At 44.5% G+C, this 24,219-nt stretch overlaps 1 protein-coding gene across 1 annotated transcript in view; it reads right to left on the reverse strand.

Moving 5' to 3' along the window:
- Nucleotides 1-5,383: 5,383 nt before the first annotated feature.
- LOC130377559 (RNA-binding Raly-like protein) overlaps nt 5,384-24,219 on the reverse strand; it is a 55,644-nt gene continuing 36,808 nt past the window's right edge. The window contains exons 2-8 of the mRNA XM_056584715.1: nt 21,978-22,053; nt 18,184-18,231; nt 16,896-17,080; nt 11,867-11,983; nt 10,413-10,582; nt 8,871-8,909; nt 5,384-6,732 (exon numbers count right to left, since the gene is read on the reverse strand). Of these exons, the coding sequence (XP_056440690.1) occupies nt 8,877-8,909; nt 10,413-10,582; nt 11,867-11,983; nt 16,896-17,080; nt 18,184-18,231; nt 21,978-22,053 (629 nt within the window). The 3' untranslated portion in view covers nt 5,384-6,732; nt 8,871-8,876. The remainder of the gene's footprint in view (nt 6,733-8,870; nt 8,910-10,412; nt 10,583-11,866; nt 11,984-16,895; nt 17,081-18,183; nt 18,232-21,977; nt 22,054-24,219) is intronic.

A 24,219-nucleotide genomic window follows, 5' to 3' on the forward strand; every position in this document is an offset into this window, starting at 1 on the left:
AGGCAGAATGCGTTGTGTTTACCTCGACCGAGCTCAGCGGGGGACTCTTGTTCTCTTCCAGCGGGCCGTATGTCTGTGCTGCGGTTGTTGTTTAAATAAATGAACCAAACGGTGGAGCCAACAGCGGAGCAGGGGTGGCCGGTGCGACTCCGGACTGCGCCCTGGCGTGTTAGTGTGCTAGGCGGGTCCGCGGTAGACGCGGTGCCGACCGCTGGGTCACAGTTTGACGCTAGGCTACCGCCGCTAGCCGGACGAGTAAACACGCTGATTTGATACTGACCAGATAAGCCTGGATTTTCACTTTCCTTTTTTTTGTGTGTAAACACATACACACACACATACACTCACGCATACACACACCCTCACTCTCACACACACACAACCACACGCATTGACACACAAAGGCACACACCCACACCGGACACACACACACACACACACACACACACACACACACACACACACACACACACACACACACACACACACACACACACACACACACACACACACACACACACACACACACACAAAGGCACGCGGGCAAACACACGAATAGATGCAGACACACAAACTCACACACAAACAAACAAACACATGCTCAGTAAATATTGGCAGTGTTGAATCTCACAAATGTATATATGTGTTTGCGTCATTGCCTTACGATTGAGTCATTTATGTTTGTTTTATTAAATGTCTTAGAAAAACGGAAATATGTTGTTGCTTCTCGGATCAGGCTGTGCTGTCCCCATGTCTAGGAACTCAGTTAGGCTGTAAACCCCGTCTGGGGATTCAGTGTCACCATAGATGGACGTGGCTTTGTGAGGCCAGAGGTTGCTTGAAGGATAGACATAGAAAAGTCTCAGGGTTCCTTGAAACAACTTCCCCATACCCCAAACGGCCCAGTCCTAGCACAGTGACCGCTGCTCATACAAGTAGAGAGTATCCATGGATACCCATAGACATCTTATATGATAGACGGAGCATCGAATGCTACCGCCTACTGGCGCTGACGAGACGCGGGGCCGCCATCTTGGAGTGGTCATCCGCTCCACTCAGTGTAATCCGTTTGGCTGGAGCAATGAACTGTCAGCGCATTTAATTAATCATACCTCACTGAATACCACAGATTTTCATGCGTTTCTTTGTCACACGTGTAGCTATGATAAAGGCCACATGGTTTGGCGTGTTTTATTATTCAATACCAATTATACCAATAGTACGGTAATGTTAAATCTTACTTGTGAAAAGTAATCCCCCGATTCCTATTGTGGATGGTTTGCAGATTTGAGCAGGAATACGCTGAACAACAGCCCGGCATCCTGTTTCTGATGCTGTTGCTGCTCCCGGTTGACCACTCCAAGATGGCGGCCGTATTTCTCGCGTCCCAGCAGCCAATGCTCCGTCTATGCTGCCTCGAACCGATGTCTATGTGGATACCAGTACCAATGGAATCCAAACTGAACCCCGGAAGTAGTTCTCCCACAAACATGGATTGGATAAGTCACACAGCTCCCAAGAGCCAATTAGGAGAAGCTTCTCTTTTAAGGCAGAGCTCAAACGCTGGAGAAACAAAACACTGTGCACGCAATGTTTAAATTTCACCCTCGAGACTGAACTAAGGTGCACTTATTTTACGCTGCAACTAAGTTGTTTCATCGGAATACACTCAGTCATCTTTTAAGCTTTTTTCTTCGTCTTGTCTCTAACCATCTGAACTAAGTGAAGAATTGTGTTCTCTACGACTAGGCCTTTCAACAAAACAAGCGGGGAAAAAAAGAGGAACAGAAAAACTAAAGATTATTCTACAAGCTTTACCTTTAGTGAAAACCATGCACTCTTCCTTAATAGCACAAGTACATGGGGTATTCCAGTCAGGTTCAAGCATTTAACAAGGAAATGGTCCTAAGAAATTCCACTGGCATTTCCTAAATTAAACCAGAGTTAAAATGCACCCTATGTGGATTTGAGCAAGCAAAGTTCTGCATGATTTGATTGACATCATTCGGAGCCAATGAACGGTGAAATGGGCAGGCCACCCAAGGAGGCCTATCAGAATTCTCACCACCTGTGCGACTGCATTGGCTACACCCCTGCTCGCAATCAATTCTCTGTAGGAAACAAGCGGTGAGAGTGTGTTATTCCGGGTGAGTAGTTGCCTCATGCATAGGTTAAACGAGAGCAGCAGGGGTCCCCCCGCCCACCACGGTGCTGAAATGGACGCCTAATAAGCTGGAGCATTGACGCTGGCTTTCATTAACCTCCCGTTTTACTGTGCTTGGCTGGGAGACTAGAGGATAGCTAAACCAGCGGTTGCAGCTCAGCCCCGGTCAGACGGTGTCTAATGGAGTTGTACAGTCTAATGAATGAATGAATGAATCTCACATTAATCCATTCATTAGCCTGTTAGCATTGATGCCCTCAGTGCAATGTGTGGATAAATGCTGGATAATGTGTTTGTTGGACGTATCTCTGGCCTGTAATCTTAATGGGTGAACGATTGTTCCACATTGATCCGTGGATTAATTAAGAGTTGCAGACACTCTGTGTATGTTGCATTACAATTTAATTGAGTTGAAAACAATAGAGCACAATAAAATAGCACAGAATACAATAAAAAGGTTGATTACAAAAAAATATTTACCATACAATTTGGATCAATACAATAAAATTAAAATCTGAAGCAAGTCGACGAACAAATAATATTATTGAATTAAATGTGAACAATAGAATATAACTGGCATTTGAGTGTGTGTGTGTGTGTGTGTGTGTGTGTGTGTGCGTGTGCGTGTGTGTGCAGTCGACCTGGAGAACAGACAGGAGTAGAAGTTCTGTGAAGCAGATGATTGTTCTGGAATATGAGGAATTATTTAGTGTTGACATGACCCTTTTTTGGAGACCAACAACACAACGTGCAAACCGTGTGTGTGTATCAATGTGTTTGTTTGGGTTGCGTTGTAGGCCGACTCAGTGTGTGTATCGCAGTGTGCGTAGTTTAAAGGATAATATAAGAAAAAGAAAGATTGTATTGATTCAGAATTGTTTTTATGGCCTCTGCCAATTCAACAAAGTCTGTCAGGTCGGTTAGCCATAGCAGTGGGCTGTTCTTCAGAAATCACACACCGGGGAAGGCCCCGATTGACCGATTAGATTAATCAAGGGTTCATGAAAGCCTTCTAACAACACTTTTTCAAGTGTGCGTGTGTGCTTTTTGCGTTTTTCTGAATTTGTGTTTTGTTTTCTTGTTTAGTTTGTGTATTTTGTTTTCTGTGGGAGTGTGTGTGCATGTATGTGTTGTGTCGCAGAGTCCGTGCTTTTTTTCATACCACGCACATGTGTGTTGAACCATGTGTTTGTGTTGTACCTTGTGTGTGTTGTGTGGGTGCATGTGTGTGTGCTTTAAAGAGTTGATGTGTGTGTTTTACACTGCGTGTGGATATTACAAAGTTTGTGTGTGTATGTTTTGCAGAGTGTTTGTGTGAGTGTTGTGTTTCTTTACTGTGCATGGAATTTGGTTCAATCTTGTGTAACATTAAACGCGAAGTGAACCCATCATCAGAGCCTCCCCACTGTGACCTATTTCCAGAGGAAACAGGATATGACATCAGGGCTCACCGTGGGAGGGATATGATTTGATGGTTCGGCTGCTCTGGCGGTGGTGGGCAGAACCCTTCTAGATCGTGATCCCCCCTGTTGGGGCTCAATACTCTCTCCATCTACCCAGCCCTGGTCAGGCAAAACACCAGTGAAAGAAAAATCGTCTTTGTCTCGTTTTTGAACACCTCAGTATACTTTGATCAGTTGGAACAAGTTTTGTGAATGTTCCTCTTTGATCCACACTCGGGTCCCGTTCTCTTCGTAACATCAAAGTTATTTATTTCAGAGTTACTTCAACGTGACAACGTGACACCGAGAGGGGATGCTATTGCTAGCGCCACCGGTGTGGTGCTGCTACGCGTCTGGGGAGCGGTAAATGTTGTTGTTGACTGTTACTTTCCGGCCCCTATAGTTTAACGCCCCCGTGGTGTGTGCCAGATTTCATATCCAACATTTCTAATTGTAAAACTCGTACACTAGCTTGAAAAAAAAACTAGCTTGTCTTAAGCATGGGGATAACAACTCTCCCATAGTGTAGAATCCCCCATTATTTTATTTGTTCCATGGAATAGTGTTCAAAGTCAAGCTGAAATAGGGTTCATTTACACTTTCAAAAGCTCTTCTATAGCGCTCCATACATATAGTATATATACCATGAATAACTAGTGCTGTAGCTAATCGAACAATGGACCAATACACTTACCAATCAATGGATTGTTCAATCAACCAATACAGCCTAAAATTGAATAGCCTATTGTTACGTATTTTAAGCACATAATCTGCCCCCACATAACCAATTGGAAGCAGGATCGAACACACAAGCTGCATTACCCACATAGATAATAGGAAGCAGGATCGAACACATAAGCTGCAATAACTACTCAGCCACAGATGGCAGCACCTCTAGACAGGTGAGGAGGGCGGAGCCAATACGTCACACAGGCCACGCCTACTTCACATAGGTCACGCCCACTTGATACTAACCAGCGCGGGGTTCAGATTGAGGTCAGAGACACAGGCGGACCCCCAGAGAGCCTCGGGCATAAGCCCCGGGGCTCGAAGTTGCTCTTCAGTATTTCTCTCCACGCGTGTTGGATACAATTCCCTCCCTTTTGCTTCATAGTTACCATACCGAAATACTTGAACAAATAAAGGAGTTAAAAGCGACCCGGATTGGACTACTTTCTTCAAGAATGCTGCACTATTGCCTAAAAACTGTATCCATCTAGTCGTTTTTAGCTGTCTGCCATTTTGTGAGGGGTTGACATGAGACAAAGTACCAACACATCAAATGGAATGAGAGACGACTCCCTGAGTCCATCAATTACATTTAATGGATGACATCTGAAAATGGATTCATAGCTGCCGCCGGTGCTGATGAGGCAGCAAAGATTTAGGGATGTCAATGAAACCTGTAATTACTGAATACCACCGTACATCATCACTACCATTATCTCATTGAAACCTCTCCGAGGGATCGCTCGCCTGTCACCTAATAATGGTACGCTATTGTCAAAGACTTGTCTGGGATGATATTTATTTGCTTACAATATGTCAGGTCTGATATTTATTTGTTAAAAGACATTTCAGGTCTGAAATGTATTGGTTAAAGACCTGTCTGGTTGGATATTTATTTGTTAAAGACTTGTCTCGTCTGATATTTATTTGCTAAAGAAAGTGTTTGTAACAAACAAAATGGTGGGACAAATCAAGTGTGACACTAAGAATAACTCTTTATTGACAGAGAAGAACACAAATAATTAATCTGCATGGATTCCAATTGATTTTACTTCATGAATCCTGTGGGCTTACGACAGTTGTGATTAAATTAAAATACATTAGAAGGTACAATAAACATGCTTTAATAAAAAAAAAAATCTATTTTTTTTTGGTCAAATCTCTTTTTATACAAAAAATGTACATTCTATTTAACAGTTCATTTTCCGACCACTGAATTTCTCTTATAAAGCATATATACTCGTCCAACCCACCTCAACATCCTGATGTCTAATTCCATATGAACTCTTATTATTTTTTCTTTCTTGTTCCGCAATTTCTCTATTTAAAATAAGTATAACACAATCTATTTACAAGGAAACTCCAAAGCAAAGTCGTTGATTAAGTTGTGATTCATATTAATAATAATCATAATAATAACAGTAACCCCAAATACTGCTAAAAATGAAATACTGCTAAAAATGATCAGATTAAGTATGATGGTGATGAAGCAGGGAGATTTTAGTTTTTGCAAGACATCACTGACATTTTTCTAAAATACAAGACCAACATGGTGTGGACACTTTTGCTTGATTGACTTCATAGAATACAAAAATATTTATTCCCTTTCGTTGTAATGAATTTATTCCGAACAAACTTTTGGAATTTCGGTAACGGCCAGGCGTGCGAGTTGGAATTTAAAATACACAAACAACCTTCTTGGTCGTGAAGCCATCACCGGTTAAAGTAGAGTGATGGGTTGAACGTCAGCAAAACAGAGCTCACTGGGGCACAGACGAGGAGAGGGATCAATTTAAAATGAATACAACGTGAACAATGCGTTTCAGCACACGATCCACCCCACCGCCTTTGCAATAAACATAAATTGATTTCGCTGTGATTCATTAATAATTCATCAACAATTTGCCTCATTTTCAGTCACTGTGTGGAATGCTGCATTGAGACAAACACTTTTTTAATTACACTCCACCTTAATGAATCACATCAGATCTAGCAAAATAAAATGCAAAAATTTGCTTTATGGAATACTCCTTCCCTTTCGGAAACGACATCCGATGTCCGTTTGTAGAAAGAAAAACACAGAACGTAAAGAGTTATCCGTGAGGTGCCACAAGCCAAAATACTTTACAGGTGTGTCTTCAACAGGTTTTCATTTAGAAAGAGGGCGCGCGTCGCCGCCAATTGTTTCATGATGATCCGTCGGGGGGGAGTCTGCAAATGGCGGGGAAGGGGAGGGATTCGAACACAACCTGGAACGACTCCAACCGTACGGATGTGAGCCGGTCGTGGGGGGTGGGTGGGGTGTATCCTTCCACCGTCGTCGTGTGTCTGGAAGGAGGAGAAGACGGAGGAGTTCATCCATCGCGGCCGAGCGGAAACGCCGGCGACTTTCGCTAGCTGGAGCGACGGGAGCCGCAACAAAAGCAGACGGTGGAGGGTGGGGGTGGAGGAGGGTGGAGGAAGGAAAGAACATCACGTTAGGGGGCTGATTTGGCTGCGCTACGTGGCGTCCGCTGCTTATTATAATGTCACACACATCTGCTGGGGATTACAAACTAGAGCGGAGGGGCTGTCAGGGCCAGCTCTGAGGATGGGGGGGGGGGGGTGAAGAGCTAGCCATCGTTCGCTAATCTTCCCGGACCCCAATTCTAATAGATCTTTCCCGTGGTCGCGATATAAAAAAACGGTTTAAAAAACTCGCTCACATAATCAAAGACCGATCTTTCTGTCCTTTTTAAGCACGTCTGCAGAGAGGGTATGGGGTGTAAACAAATAAATATACATTGTGTGTTTATATATATATATATATATATATATATAGGGGGGAGCTGCAACATGATGGATATTTCCAATGATGCATTTGAAATGGTTTTAGGTGTGGGTTGAGGTTGAGGACGTGTAGGGGGAAGGCAATGCATCATGGGAATAGCTGCAAAAAAGCTCTGTCTACCTGTGATCATATTCAAACCCAGCATGTCTGTAGCTATGTGTGTCTGTGTGTGTGTGTGTGTGTGTGTGTGTGTGTGTGTGTGTGTGTGTGTGTGTGTGTGTGTGTGTGAACATTTCAGCCTTTTTTTTAATAGGAAAGTTGTGTCTCTCCACATGGCCTCGGGTAGAATTTAAACGAGTGGACACTGGGCTGGGGGGAGGGGGAGGGGGTAGATAGAGAGAAAGTGAGGAGAAGGGAGACATGGGAGCTCCTTTGTATTCAGGTGAGTGTTGGACGAGCAGATGCCTGCACAGCCAGCGGAACGACAGAGAGAGTGAGAGAGAGGATAGCGCCATCTTCACACTCAACATTCACACACACACTCTTATTTTGTAAAAAGGATTTAGGATTAAAAATTCCGAGCTTCAGATGTAATATCTGAAATGGGCCACTCTATCTGTATAGACGGGCGCGGAGCGTGTTTTAATCACATATTCACACTCCCACGCTCTTATTTGGTGGAGAGGTTTAAGGTGAAAAAGTTGTGGATATGACATCCGAATAGTGCAGTTTTCTATCTGTTGGAGAAGAACAAAGGTCTTTCTCGCGAATCCAGATCATATTGAGATCGCTCGCGTTGCTATTTTGTAAAAGGTTGAAAAGGTTGCACTTTGAGGGATCGAAATAAAAATCCCAGTTTCCAAACATAAACGTCTTAAGGTTACGACATTTCCACCGAACGGCTAATAAATTACGCTGAACTCGACGGATTGGGGCGCCCGCGTCATTACCCACAAGTCTCGGGGGCGAGGGGCGGGGGTACACCCTCTGGCGTCACGCCGCCCTTTCCCCGCGGCGGTAACTGCCAGATAGATGTTGTTGAGGGGCCGTTCTGCATCATTAGCATGTCGTTATAGCCTTCTTTATCACTGACCGCATTAGCCACCCTTTGCCGGCATTGGCCTCGGAAATGTCACGCGGATTAATGTCTAAATGTTTGCAGATGCTCCCTTGGGAAGACCGCTGCTTGTTCCATTTACAGGAGGTGTTGAGCTGTCAATGGGTTTTAATAACGGCAGGAGAGTCTTGTGCTTCAACCCTTAATGCCTGCAGTCTGAGCTGTGGGCATCCTTGAGCCTCTAACAACTACTAATCTGCTTGCTCATTGAGGACTTGTGTCTGAATTCACTGAAAGGTGATTCAAATAAAAGAGTCTGCTAAATGACTGTATTGTACAAGGTAATGATGGTAATTCTTTTATGAAAGTCAAATAATCAATAAATACATTCCTGCTGTGCTGTCATCTTGCCACAACATTGCATTATGTTTTTTGTTGACCTTCTGTCAACCAAAAAACAGAAGGTCAACATATTTGCAGAGATCTGCCCAACTCTTCAAACCATAAGCCAACGTAACCTAAACATAACCTAACACTATAGCCTTTCCTAAATTATCCCTGTTCTAACCTAACCCTAACCCTAGCTTAACCCAAATGGAACTTAACCCCACCACCTACACGTTTACAGGTGTTTAACGTGTGGTTCATGGTTAGGGTGAGGACACATGATGATCTATGGGGTTATCCATAGGAGACAAATAATCTCACCCAGCTTCAGTTGTCAATATCAGAAACGTGGTTCTCTATCTGCAGAGAAAAGAGCAAAGGACAGTATTTTAATGAAATCCACCTGACATATTGTCTCACAACAATAATAATATAATTTCTCCTTCACAAAATATTGTTCTGTGACATGAAATCTCTTCCTCGCATCAGAGGTCTATCATAATATAGTGATAGGGTATGATACGGTAGGAAGCAATATCATGAACGCGACACAAAGGGGACAGTGTCTTTCATTCCAAACTGAATATTTCAGGTCACAGCAGTTAGTGCAGCAAAGTGTGATGGGAATATGAAATAGTCACATTATAAATTTGGCAAAGGCTTTTAAAAAAACTGCTAATGCTATTATATGACTAAGGGGTTAAAAGCGTGCAAACAGGAAAGTGTGTGTTTTTTATCTGTGTGTAGTCATGAGGGATTTTTGGCCAGTGCCGGATTTTGCGTGTTTGTGTGTGTCTCTCTGTTTGTGTGCATGTCTCTGTGTTTGTGTGTGTGTGTGTGTGTGTGTGTGTGTGTGTGTGTGTGTGTGTGTGTGTGTGTGTGTGTGTGTGTGTGTGTGTGTGTGTGTGTGTGTGTGTGTTTGTTTGGAGACCTTGGTTCTACTCTGGAGGCCAGAGTCAGCACCAAGGAGAGACTGTCAGCCTGTCCTAACCTTGCTCACCCCCACCGCTCACTCATGTGAACCTCGCTTGCCCGCACATCTCAGGCCATGAATAATTCTGGAGAATTAGCTTTCAGGGAGCGAGACAGCCTGCCCACCATGACCCACCCCCAACCCTCCCCCCAGCGGTCCTCTCTCTCTGGCTCTCTGGCTCTCTAATTCAAATAAGCTCATTTCCCCACTCAATCTCTTAATTTCTCACTTAAGCCCTCTCTCTCTCTCTCTCTCTCTCTCTCTCTCTCTCTCTCTCTCTCTCTCTCTCTCTATATATATATATCCGACTCTCTTCTCTCTATCAATCCTCCCTTCAGTTTCGATCTTCTTTGTATTTCACTCTCCCAAAATATCTCTCTCCCTCCACCCCTCAAACTCGCCCACAATCGTCTCGCTTTATTCACCCTCAAACCCCATCCCCTGACAGCTACTTGTCATCGTCGCTCCTCGTCTCACTCTCCTCCACTCATCTTCCTCAACCCTCATCTCTGACTCCAGCCTTCTCCTCTTTCCTCTCCTCCGCTTCTCTTCCTCATCCCCCTCCTCTACCTCCTCCTCCTCCTCTTTTCTCTCCTCCGCCTCCTCCTCTTCTCTTCCTCATCCCTCTCCTCGGACTTCAGCCTTCTCCTCTTCCCTATGCTCCCCTCACCTCCTTCTCGCCTCCTCCTCCCCCAGCCTTCTCCTCTTCCTCCTCCTCTCCTCCACCTCCTCCTCTACTCTTCCTCATCCCTCTCCTCCACCTTCAGCCTCCTCCTCCTATCCTCTTCCTCCTCCTCTGCTCCACCTCCTCCTCTACTCTTCCTCATCCCTCTCCTCCACCTCCAACCCTCTCCCTCTCCTCCTCCTCCTCCTCCTCCTCCTCCTCCTACCAGGTGGCGGCTCCCCTCCTCGTCGTAGTCCTCCTCTCCCCCGTCAGTCAGCGCTCCCGCCTCCCCGTCTAGCGCCTCCTCCCCCGCCTCCTCCCCCGAGTTCTCCCCTGCCTCCGACACCGACTCCTCGTTCAGGGAGTCGCAGTTCTCCTCGTACTTCCGCTGGGCATCTGAGGGGAGAGAGAGAGAGCGAGAGAGAGAGAGAGAGCGAGAGAGAGCGAGAGAGAGAGAGAGCGAGAGAGAGAGAGAGAGGGAAAGGGGGAGAGGGGGAGAAAGAGAGAGAGAGAGAGAGAGAGAGAGAGAGAGAGAGAGAGAGAGAGAGAGAGAGAGAGAGAGAGAGAGAGAGAGAGATCATGTTCTTAAATGCTCTGGCAGTATGAAAATGTTTTTCGTTGCCATGCCAATAAAAAGCCTGAAGACAAAAGGGAAAGGGAGGATGAGAGAGAGAGAATGTGAGAGAAAGAGAGAGAAAACGCGTGAAAGAGAGAGAGAGGGAGAGAGAGGCAACTCTCTTCCTACCTGCCACTAAATGACTCCTACTTCAGTTCACCACAACATACCCTTGGATAAAAGGCTCTAACTGAAGAACTGAACGCAAACAAACATGGCACTGTTTCCACAGCTCCACGTATGACAGTGGGCAGTACAAGCGAAGACGGATCAATTCACCAAAGCGTCATAGTTAAGCGCCCGGCAAAATCTGTCTTCCAGAGGTATCTACGCTCCATATCTATCCTCTGTACCTAGCCTCCATATCTGCCCTCCATACTTGTCCTCTGGCCAGGGATGTTTCCACAGAGAGCCCCTCTACAGCGTCAGAGATGCGGCGGTGCTGTCTGGCCCTCATGACAGACGGGCAGCTCTTCCTCTTATCTCTCGGCCCGTCAGCGAGATGGATGGACCACACCTCTCGCTCCCATATCCCCCTCTCCCAGTGTGTCCCGGGTTATTACACCACCGCACCACCTCGTCTCCCTCTCCTTCCGGCTATCTCTCTCCTGCTTTTCTTCCACCGTATCCACCTCCATGGCGCTCTCGGTAGCCCACACACTCTCTCTCCCCACTTTTCCATCTATTCATTCTCTTTATCCATTCCTCCCCTCTCTCTGTAGCACTTTCTCATCGTTGCGATTTTCTCTTCTCTCTGTATCCACCACACTCTCCTTTTTATCGTCACGCGTCTATGTTCACTCTCTTTATACCAGCTTTCTCTCTCCCTCACTCTTTCTCTCTCTTTGTCTCTCTCTATTTCTCTCTCTCTCTTTCTCTCTCTCTCTCCCTGTCTCTCTCCCTCTCTCTCTATTCCTTTTCTATATATATATACCCTAACATCAATCTTTCTTCCCTTCTTCCTCCGCCCTCACTCTGTCCTCCACACACCCAAAATTATTACTCTCCCTCTCTCTCCTTTACCCCCCCCCATGGTGATGACGTCATGGATCCGCGATGCTCACCACACTCGGCTCTCTGCTGCTTCTCGATCTTGTCCAGGCGTCCTAGCAGGGAGTCTATCTTCACCTTGATCTGTCCAAGCTCTCGCTTGATGATCTGCAGCTGGTCCGTCTTCACCGCTGACAACACACACACACACACACACACACACACACACACACACACACACACACACACACACACACACACACACACACACACACACACACACACACACACACACACACACACACACAAATCCCTTCATCATCGTTGTTATTATCAACATCATCATCTTCATCATCATCATCATCATCATCATCATCATCATCATCATCATCTTCACCCCCCCCCCCCCTCCCTGCATCTCACTGGATCATTTCCTATGCGATAGCGATCGGTATCGTCAGCTTTGTCTTATCGTTTGCTAACACCACCCAAAAAAAGCTTTAGCCACCATCTCATTTCCTCAGGGAGGCTGAGGTTTTAATCTAATCCAGCGATGTTGCTGTGGCCCCAATATCGCGTTCGGGGGACTGCTCACCACAAGCTTTGTCTTATCGTTAGCTAAACACGGTCATAAGTGTTAGCCACCATCTCTTCCCTAGTTAAGAACGGTAAGACCACACCGAGGCCCCGGTTACGAGCGGGGCCCACACAGCACGTTTGGGACGCTGCTTATCACAGTTTTTTCTTATCGTAAACTAACACCAGAAATCCAGTTTCTTCAGGTGTGTGTCCCAGGTCTTAGTCCAGAGACTTCACTGAGGCTCCCTCGTAGTGAATGCGGCCCCTGTAACCAATGTGACACCCTGCTGTTTTCAATTTGGAGATTAGCGTGTGGCTTAGCAGTGCCCTGCTGTGCCTTGGTGTTAAATGTGAGTCCGCTAGTGCATGTAGCCGTTGATGTTAGCTTTACGGCTCTGTGATGTTTGCATGAAGCATAACCGAGGCAACAGCTTAAGCCTTTCTTTAACGTTATCAAAACAAACTGCATTGGCACAGCGCTGTATGTTTATGTTATGCAATTTGAAAAGAACCACAGAAAGGGTTGCATTATTTCTTTATCAAAAGGAAAGTTACAATGACTGAACATTCACCTGAATGAATTGATTTGTCTTTTATGGTGACACGCTAAAGTTAGCGTCCAAATAAAAGCGTGATGACTCTTTCATTGTGCTATGCTCAAAGGCACCTTGGCACTAATTCATACTAGACAGAGTCTTAAATCTGAAGATGCAGACACATTCCAATTTGGACTTTTATATCCCAACTCCATCAACCAACATGAGAAGTCTTAAACTTAAACCATTTTACATCCAACAAGACATAGGCAATGTTTTGTCATGATAGGGCTTGTATATCAGAATGCATCTTGGGATTTTTGTGGACAATACTCTGTCGTAAATATACATATACCGTAACCTAGGCTAATGAAATGAGAAACGCTGGGCCAGTTACAAGCCCCATTACTTATTCTTTTCTGAATTCTACCTTTTATCAAATTAACTGTAATCTGAGATTTCAATGCACTTAGATTTAGCGTATATATGAGTAGGCTGCATACAACCCGATTCGTGGGATGATTTGAGGCATTTTTCAAACTGCAGCAAAGCAACAGAAATCCACCAAACAGCCGATTTCTACACGAAAATATGTTTACTGCTTCAACGTCTCTCCCCCGAGGACTCGTGAATGTGGATAAATAACCGAGTACAAGCAAATCACATGAAATTGCCTCAACGTCGACAGCTAAACCTTGACACGCCGAAAACTAATCCCCATGCGCTCTCTCAGATACGTCTCCCTCAATTCAAACTGTCCCCATCCGACCGACGCAGAGAGAGAGAGAGAGAGAGAGAGAGAGAGAGAGAGAGAGAGAGAGAGAGAGAGAGAGAGAGAGAGAGAGAGAGAGAGAGAGAGAGAGAGAGAGAGAGAGAGAGAGAGAGAGAGAGAGAGAGAGAGAGAGAGAGAGAGAGAGAGAGAGAGAGAGGGGGAGAGAGGGAGGGGGAGAGAGGGAGGGGGAGAGAGAGAGAGAGAGAGAGAGAGAGAGAAGTAGAGGGTTGAATTATTTATTTCGCAGCTGGAAACCCCAAGCTGATTAAAGCATAAAAAAGAAAAAGAAAAAAAAAAGTTTAAAAGAAAAACCTAATCCCCTTCTCCAGTGGTGTGTCGTTTCAGGAGATTGAGGGTGAGAGGTGGGCGTCTGCGGGGGCTCCGGCGGAGGAGGGCAGTTGACAGAGACATCAGAGAGGAGAGCAGTAAAATCCCTTTGACACCCATCACAGCCTGGCAAGACATGGCGTGGGCTGGTGGGTGGGTGGGTGGATGCTGGAGTTTGACGAGTTGGTCGCAAACACACACACACACACGGTGAGTCAAGTCCTCCCGACTGTTTTTCAGCGGCTCCCGGAGGCACACCATACATGCGCCAAGGTTCACCTTAAAGCACGTCCACACGAATCAGATTCGATTAAGTCAGGTTTAACATTGCTTCTTCGACCGCACCCCCCCCCCCTCCTACCCCCGTACGCGGGTCACAGACCTCCGAACACGCCTCAGAGGCCTGGAGGTTTGGGGTGTAGGAGCTGAATTAGTTTCTAATCAGATGGAGGGAAACAGGCCGAGGAGATATCAGAAGATACCCGTGTTTGTGTGAGCCGGTTCTGCATAATGTTTACATCCTCTGAGTTCATCTCAACATGGCGCGGCACTTGATTAATCCCCGAGATTTAACGCTTGATCCTAACCAACATTCGTGCCGGGAGGAAACTGTGAAATCTGTGTGATTTGGCAGAGAGACTCACATGCACAAACAAACAACACACACAAGCACACATGTTCGCACTTGTTTTAGCACAATCTCAGTTTGCTTGCCTTGCCATGTTTGCCGTCCTTTGATGATAACAACGTCCGGAACAGTCGCTAATTTTCGATAGCCACAGGCTTTGTGCCTTTGTGTTATCAAAGAGACAAACACATAGTCCTTATCTATCAACATTTGGCCGGCTGAGCTTGTCCCTGGCATGCCAGGAAAAAAAATTAATGAGTGTGGAAAAAAAAGGTCCTCATTTGGCACTAACAGAGATTTCAAAGTAGAGGCAGTGGAAGCTAATTTTGGTTAATTACCCTGGCAAAAAATTGGTTATTCGTCCCGTGGATTGATCGGTAGTCCGTATTATTTAAATGTTTGCATTAATAAATATTGACCTGCGGGGGCTGCCGCTGCTGAGCTCATTTGAAACAGCAAAATTGAGCGGGAGAAAATCAGCGGTTGGCATTGCTAATATCACAGAGGCGTCTTGCGGCCAATTTCTAGAAAATACACAGCGACCTTTAAAACTGAGAAATGTGGCTCTGTTAAACTCAAACACGGCTAGAACTCGAAGCAAGTCAGCACAACTTATAGTGTCAGAAATGTTGATATTGTTTAGATAGTGTCTGTGCTGTTTGAAAGGGCAGCAGCTGGCTCAAAGTTCAAATTATTTATAACTTTCATCTGGGCTGCCAGAACTTGGTGGTGGTGGTGTTGGAGTTTCGGAGCAGCCTAATTGCCTGCCCGGACTGAGGGCCTATCTCCACATATTTAACCATTCTCATGGCAGGGGGACTAGTCGCTCGATACCACAACTAGTGGGTAAATGTCCATGTGATCAATGGCCCCCTGACAAACGTTTATTTACGACCTGAACACCGCGAGGGGAGCCTAAACTTCCTGAACCATTTCAGACAATCGACCCAACACACTGGCCTCCTCGTCCGCCGAGCCAATCTCCCCCCGCCAGCGCAAACCAAAACAGCCATTTCTCATGATACTGGCAGAGGCAAATTAGTCTCCCCGACGCACAGGGCCACTGCCTCGATAGAGGGGAGAATTCATCGACTCGGCCCCAAAAAAAGGAGTTTGAATGTGTTACTTTTTTTCATTTTGTCTCTGGACTACACACCCGGTGCAAACGTTCCCATGACAGATCTCACCAAGCTGTCTGTGCTGATAACACCGGGCTAAACACAAAAACAACAGCTACACACACGCGCACACACACACACACACACACACACACACACACACACACACACACACACACACACACACACACACACACACACACACACACACACACACACACACACACACACACACACACACACACACACACACACAAAAACAGACACACATACACACTCACACAAGCGCGCCACAGCCAATTATACTCCAGCCGGGGGAAAAACTGACAGGGAAACAACTGACCACAGTCCCTGCGGGGCCCCGAGGGAGACCCTGTTGTTGTGAGACTAATTACAGAGAGGGGGCGGTGGAGTTGCCATGTTTCACAGGTTAATCGCAACAGGCAATAAACACTGTGGACAGTTGTGGCCCAGGTGAGGCCGGCTGTACCTTATTAGGCTTGTTAAGATGGACTAATTGGAGATTGGTGAATTCCAATTAGACTAATTGGAAATGTGCATCGGCCAATTAGTCTAATTGGCGATTGGAGATCATACAGAACCGGGTGCGGTAATCCATTAGTCACGGTCACATGGCTTTTGTAAAGTGGCCGCAGGCAGTGCTATGTATCTAAAACAGTAGTTCAATAACCGCTCATAGAGATGCCAATAGCAGCGTTTGTCATCGTCCACAACAAACGAAACACAACGTAACGAGCAGATGATGCAAACGGAGTGATGGTTGGATTGATTAATAGACAGATTGGTCATTAGGATAATGTCTGTGGCCTGACGGATGGAGGATGGAACGGCTGGCTGGGCTGGATGGATGGAAGGCTGATGGGATAAACGTTCTTTTCTGGACGGACAGACAGACTGATGGATGAATGGATGGATGAATGGTTGCATGGAACGGAGGAAGTTAAGACGACCCAGCACATATTAGTGTTCAATAAGGCAGGAACGTCTCGGCACCATTCATCAATCAACACCCCCATTAGGCCTGTCTGATTCTCCCCCCCCCCCCCCCCCCCCCCCATCCCAAGCACCACCCGGGGTGACCCAGCAGGGGGTCCTGTTTGGTTTGAGGTCCCCCTTACTCACGTTTGGGGCCGGTGGAGGACGATGAGGAGGTGGGAGGTCTGGAGGAGGAGGAGGAGGAAGAGGAGGAGGTCTTCACGGGGAAGGTGGTCTTCGCTCGGCGCGTGGAGGGCGCCACAACCCGGGAGCGCTTCAAGGGGATGACGGCTCTGGGGGGCGGGGCCACACGGCCGTGGTAGTCAAACAGCCTGGGGAGGGGAGCATTGGGTCGGATGTAACTCTTTATTTAAACAGCACTTTTAAAGTATATCATATTTATATAATTATATAGAAGTTTGGTTTGTATATATGTGGGAATAAATCTAGCTGTATTTATAACACACTTAGAAAGTATGCAACATTTACATTTGTATATAACATAAGTATATAAATATATACTGTATGTAGAATACAAAGTTCTTAAAAAGTGAAACAATGCAACAAGAATAAAGACTGAGTCTGGGATATTTCTGAGCAAACAAAACAAACCCATTTTGGGCTATTAAATTACTATTACTTAGGGAACCAACACAATTGTAAACTTTCCCCACCACGGCTCACTGTATCATCCATTCCTTCTATCGATTTCTTCCCACCTATCAGATGATTCCATGGCTACCCTACAGGTGTATCTCGAGGATGCGGCGTGCCGTTCCTAAAGCAATCAGCCACCACCTATTTCTCAGGTGCAGTCCTCCCACCACCCCTCCAACGATTGTCCTTCAGGGAAACTCCGCCAAGGACAGGCGGACTGGTCTGCCAGCCAGGCGGACGTTCAAATCTCTCTCAAGTCTCTCTTTCCAAAGTACAATAACATCCCTCTTCCCCGGGAAGACGGAAGAGCCATCGCAGGCAATCACGGTCCCATCAACCTTCCCCTTCAGAGCAGCGTGCGGAAGCATGAGGGATGGTTCAATAAATGCCAGGCGTAGCACTAGCAACCTGCCCGGGAGAAAGGAGGACTTCCTGCTGGAGAAATGCCAGGCGCTCCCTCGCTAACGAGGCCGGGGCTAGCTCACATGACATCGTTCATTTTCATCCGTTCGTCGGGACTAATCTATATATACATATATCTCCCACTCCGATACTTTGACTCGCTTTAGGTTTCGTTTTTAATTAGTTCTGGAAGATGGGACTGTACCCAAGCTTTAGATCATCGGCTATTGTTAAAGAAAATATATTGTCTATCTCAAATGATATGTTTGCTCTAATGTCATCTATAGTATAAATTATTTGTAATCTATCAGCACAGATTGCTTCATGTTCAATTTTGTTTTCTTTTTTTCATGTTGGATTTGAAATTATTACGCACCTGCTGTAGAAATCATCTCTGTAGTACTCGTAGTCAAACTCGTAGCCACTGGGAAACAGAGAGAGAGAGAGAGAGAGAGAGAGAGAGAGAGAGAGAGAGAGAGAGAGAGAGAGAGAGAGAGAGAGAGAGAGAGAGAGAGGGAGAGGGAGAGGGAGAGGGAGAGGGAGAGGGAGAGAGAGAGAGAGAAATGGTAACAGATGTTTTATGGAAACTATTTTGGATCTGTCAAGACTGAATATAAGTAAATCCAAGCAGTTTAGCCATAATGGACACAATCTATTTAATGACAAGCTAGCGGCAAGATGAGCCGCAAAGCTTCAGAAGGAATAATTCTAAAAAGCTAAAATGGCGGCCATTTACAAAACAACTGAATTAACTGTAACCAAGAAACTAATGCCAACTGAATGCTAAACGTAGAATCCAGAGTTAGAACGCATTCCATGAAAGCATTCATTTTCTCAGTTGGGAATTTAAAAAGGATTAATGTATTACCATTTTAATTTGGAAAAGATGGCTGTTAGTTCTGTTAGTTTGGCATTTTCTTTTTCCCCCCTCAAAAACGACTAACATAGAGCGTATTACCATTTAGAGCTTTGAGAGGTGCATTGCAGTAATGATGGATTAAACTGGAGTGAATTAATGAACAAACACAAACTGTCCGCCACAAATCTGTGTGTGTGTGTGTGTGTGTGTGTGTGTGTGTGTGTGTGTGTGTGTGTGTGTGTGTGTGTGTGTGTGTGTGTGTGTGTGTGTGTGTGTGTGTGTGTGTGTGTGTGTGTGTGTGTTTGTGTGTGTAATCAAGCAGTGATATGACGTGTGAAGGAACAGTTCTAACGTTGAAACAACACATCAGGGTCATGCTTAATGAGGAATGGCAACATTTACTTTGAAGACATTTTGTTTGCCCTAAACAACAAACGCAAGCAAAGGGCAAAATACACAAGGCAAACCAATATTGACTTACAGTTATTAACTTGCATTAAAAGACAAAAAATTAATGGAGAAATAGACCCTCGGCCTGAGTTTGGGTCTTACCTGTCCACAGGTGTTTTTACGTTTTGCTTGTTAAGCTTTTTTCCTTATTCATGAATGAGAAAAAATAAATAATTGCGCAAAAATAAATAAATTCAGCGGTCAGTTGTAATTTTTTCTTGCCTGTGGTCAGGTTTGATTGTGTCTGTACTGGATACAGGTGTGATTGGTGATTACATGTACCCAGGTTTGAATCACTCCCATTATTATTATTAGGGCCGAAATCGCGACCCTCAAAGCCACGAACCTGTCTCGCCGTGAAGCGGGACACGCCCTTTCTAACTCCCATTATACTTCCAGTCAAGATCCAGCCACGTCATATGAGCTGTGCCAGGGTTTCCGTTGTCCGGTAATGGAAAAAAATAAATGTCAGACAAAATTGTATCTCTCCGGTCAAATTGTCCGATTGAAATTAGCTAATAATCAGTTTAAATAATAGTCTGCAACAAGATGCCCTCGATGTGATGACAGCGTTCCGTGGCTACAGAGGATTGCATTTCTCCAAGCGTGAAACAATAGCCTGTGTGATTCCTGTCTCTATTGTTTTGTGTGCTTTTGTGTGCAGTTGGTCTGCTTATAGGTCGGAATGAAGCAGCCACCAATTTTTGACAGGCTGGGTACTTTATTCTTATACACAACCGGACTCGTTCGTTCCTTCACTAGACTGACACACATACACGCTACCGCTCGTTCTCCTTGCTCGTCCACTCACTCGCTTACGTCACACACACACACATACGCTGCCATTCTCGCGCACTCTACGCTGCTCGTAACACTTTTTTTTAAAATGTATTTAAGCCATCTAGCCTAATAAGAAAGGAGAGTATAGAATATTGGATCGAAATCGAAACCTATGCAGGTCACTTTGACCGGCACCGTTTTTTCTAGTGGGAACGCTGGTTCAAATTACTATTATTTATTTGACATTAATATTTTCAAATACGTAAGCCTAAACCACAAAACTAGGTGAGGGTTTTTGCCTACCTGCTAGCATCCTCCAACTGCAATCTTTGGTTATTTATTAATTAATTTTGCTATAGGCCTACTTCAATAGTATTCTTTCTTTTCAAATCTGTTCAGTGTTACAAATTATTTGTTATTAAATGTTACATTTTTTTTTAAGTTAATTGTTATGTAAGTAAGCTCCAGCCTATTTTTTTGGTTTCTGCTCGAAAATGACATACCCAAAATGAAAAGAGAATATCTCTGCATCTACAACGTCTATTTGAATAATTGTGGTGTCATTATAAAGGGAACACTTGTGAAATGTGTTCAGATTTATAAGTATCTCTATTTATGTCACTGGCTCAGAGTAAATTAAGTTGGTACACAAGCATGAATGACTGATTGAATGATTTCATTTCTGCCCCAAAAAAATCACACTTCTTCCATGAATATCTCTTTGAAATGATACTGATGAAGCTAAAATTCGAAATCAAATCATAGCACAAGGTGTGAACATTATCTCTGCAAAGTTAGATCATCATAAAGTTAAGCAGAGCAAAATTACAGAGGTTTTAATAATGACTATTTAGGCGGACTCTCTAAATCGGTCATTTGGGCACATTTGGGCACCATCTTTGCCATTTGTAGTTTTTGATGTACTGAACTATATATTTCACTTTTATGTCATTATCTGTGTTCATCACATACTTTTAACAGTTTTAGATTTTTCTTCTGATTTTTAATTTTTCTCAGTACTCGTCAGAATGCGTGCGTAAAGAGGCCACTACCGGAGGTAGCTCTCCTGATGTAGCTCTCCTGAGCTACATCCTGTTACGCAGGCTAATAATTCGGCCGGGGATTGGTCGATTTAGATGATTGACACCTCATTTTAACCGTAAGAGCCAATAGATTTTAGGGGCAGTATCGAAATGTGTGCCAGACACATGATTGGCTAACAGTAAGGAAGCGAATACTACTAGCGCGTAACCAACTTCGATGCATTCTTCATGAAAGGAAGCCATCTTACACCAAAAATAAGTGAGGTTCACATTAAAATTGGTTATAAACAAATGCAGACATGTTGGACGTACTAAAACCGGAGTTCATTGCTCTCAAGTACAACTTTTCATCAAGAAATTGCAAAGGTAAGACAGAATTTATGTTAGTCGCTGTAAATAAGTGGTTGTATACCTTTGTATTCTTTGGCTGCTGGTTCACTGAGTTTTTATCGTAGGGCCTTGACAGTGGTACTGTCGAACTCGTCATGGTCTTAGCTTTCATTTGAGATGATATTGTTTGTGTACAATGAAGTATCGGTGCGGTATCAATGGAAATGTGGAGAGTGGGTTGACTTTCTGACGCTATTCAGATTTTGATATTTGATTATTAATATGCTTGGTGTTTGAGTTGGGTTTGGTGTGCATAACAACTTATATGTGCTTGTAGCGGAGTTTCTCATGTTTAATTTGATGTGCAGTATGACTATTTCTACACAATAAGGGCAGTGTTGTTTGCCTTTTGCTGCGAGAGTTGGGAGAGGTGGGAATGGTTCTCATATGTTATCAGGAGTGTTTGGGTCTTCCCTGTATACAGGTATGAAAGGTTATTACCTGTATACAGCCATGAAAGGTTGCTAGCTGTACACGGGTAGGAATGGTTCTCATATGTATACAGGAGTGTTTGGATGTTACCGATATACAGTTGTGATAGGTTAATACCTGTACACAGGTGTGAACTGTCCTCGCCTGTACACAGGTGTGATTGGGCTTTACCTGAAAACAGGAATGATTGGACATCAAGGTTTGATCGGTTCTTACCTGTACACAGCCGACAGTGGCCGCTTGTTTCCCGGCTTGGGCCTGTATGGCTTGGGCTCACCCGCCATGTTTATATCTGGAAGAAAATAGAAACAGAAATACTGGTCAGTCATTGGCTCCCAGAAAGATACCTTCCACATTGCCAACCATACCGGTTCATATGACAACCCCTTCTCCACTACAAGAGTATTTACATCAAGGCCTAAAAAAATCCCTCAAGCCTAGCAACATGCAGTGCACAAGACAGCACTGTGCCTAAAAAAGTAATTACAAGAGAACCAGTGTCTTAAAAAATATATTGGAAACTGCAACTCAATATGACAGTTGCCTTAAAAAAAAATCTGGAACGTTCCCTAAGAATACCAAGAAAAGGAAGGGAGGGTTTTGTCTGTAAACCAGAAAAGAAAATTCCCACAACCAAAGGCATGTCTCCAAAACTGGATTTTGAAGTGGCTTTGATTTTGCAGGCATTTATTTTCGAGTGTGAACATTTCCCTGGGTGTGCTGCAGTCAACACCGACACGCGGTCTTCCGCTTTCAGAAGCGCCTGGATGTTGGCCTGTGTAGTACTTGAGTGTGTGATGACTGTACTCGTGGGCCCCGGTTCAAAGCAGGTTTATGTCCCTGGAGATAGATATCCATTCTCATTGGAGGAACACAAAGCCAATGGATGGCTGCAGCAGAGCAGAAGAGACCCTGAGACCGAAAGGCATCGCCGGAATTTTATAGTTTCAACCCATGAAGGAGGATGTACAAATATGGTAATATTGTTGTTCGAATAGAGAGGAGAGAGGAGTTTCTCACCAATGTAATCCAAAATAGAATTAAACAAAAAGAATGAAATAGAAATTGCAAGTTTGATTAAAAATCTAAATTAGTGAAGTAATTAGTCTCCATGAGCATTGTTGTGATGAATGTTAAAAAGTAGTTCAAATGAATTAATTGAAAAAAAGAGAGAAGAAAACATAACCTACATAACTTAACAAAATAAACATTGGCCTGTTTCCTGCAGCAAATCTCTTCACGGGAAATGAGATTATAGCCTGAAATGAGTATGAAAAGACACGCAGAGAAACAGTTTATGGAATGATACGTTGAGAAATTGGTTTCTGTGTGTATGAAGATAGTCATGGTCTTCTGTGTGTGTGTGTGTGTGTGTGTTTGTGTCTGATTATATGTGTGGGGATAATCATTCGCTTATTTGTGTAACCACATGTGTGCTCCCACACATGTGTTTGTGGGAGGACATAGTTGCTACAGAGAGCATGGAAAATAATGTGATGTTGACGTTGGAAATTATTACAATCATCAAACTTCAAATGCATGTAAAGAGAGACGTACCAATTAGGGATGCAAACAATTAATCGATTATCGATTAATTGTCGATAAGAGATTACTCGATTAAAATAAATTACTTGCAATTAATCGCATTTTAACCCGTAATTCCCCAACCTTCCACATGAGGGCGCACTTGACGCCAGACGTACTTGACGCACACGCGGGAACACAAGCGGGAACACAAGAAAAGCAGGGCCGTGTTCCAATACCCGTACTTCCATGAATATACTTAAAGGAAGTATACTATCCGCACTGGCTACTACGTACATTTTTCAGATGCGAGTGCTGTTCCAAATCGAGTACTCCGTGGTGCACTAACCGGAAATTACGATCACGACTGCCGCCGTGGCTCCTCCCCCGCAATAAACATCCCGCTTTGAACGGTGAACTCTTTACGCCTAGCAGCTATAAAAAGCTATAAAAACTATAAAAACTACAAAATGACTATATTAATGCAGGCTATGTGAAAAATGCGCCGACTTTTAGCTCAGCCTGGCTCCGCCTCTTCTGCTACGTAGCTAAGAAGGCTGCCGTTGAGTACGGGGAGTGTCCTTCGATCCACACTTCACGATTAGCCCGTTTTGAGTACGGCATCCGGGTCCTTGAAGTATACTTCTTTTCGCAGGATCTGAATTGGAGTAATGCGTACTCAAATTTTGGCTAGTAAGTACGGACAGTACGGGTATTGGAACACGGCAGGACGGAGTGCAGTATGGAGCCACTTTAAGTTGGTTAATGACGACAAAGACGCCAAATGCACAATATGTGGAAGTATTCTAAAGTACAACAACTAAACGGCTTTGTTGAATTACCACCTAAATGTGTCACATTCAGAAGGAAATTCAGCTTCTCAGAAGAATTGCCGCTTATCAATTAATCGATCATCGATCGATAAGATGAAACA

This window comes from Gadus chalcogrammus, chromosome 23 (genome assembly GCF_026213295.1).
Source record: "Gadus chalcogrammus isolate NIFS_2021 chromosome 23, NIFS_Gcha_1.0, whole genome shotgun sequence".
Lineage (NCBI taxonomy): Eukaryota > Metazoa > Chordata > Actinopteri > Gadiformes > Gadidae > Gadus > Gadus chalcogrammus.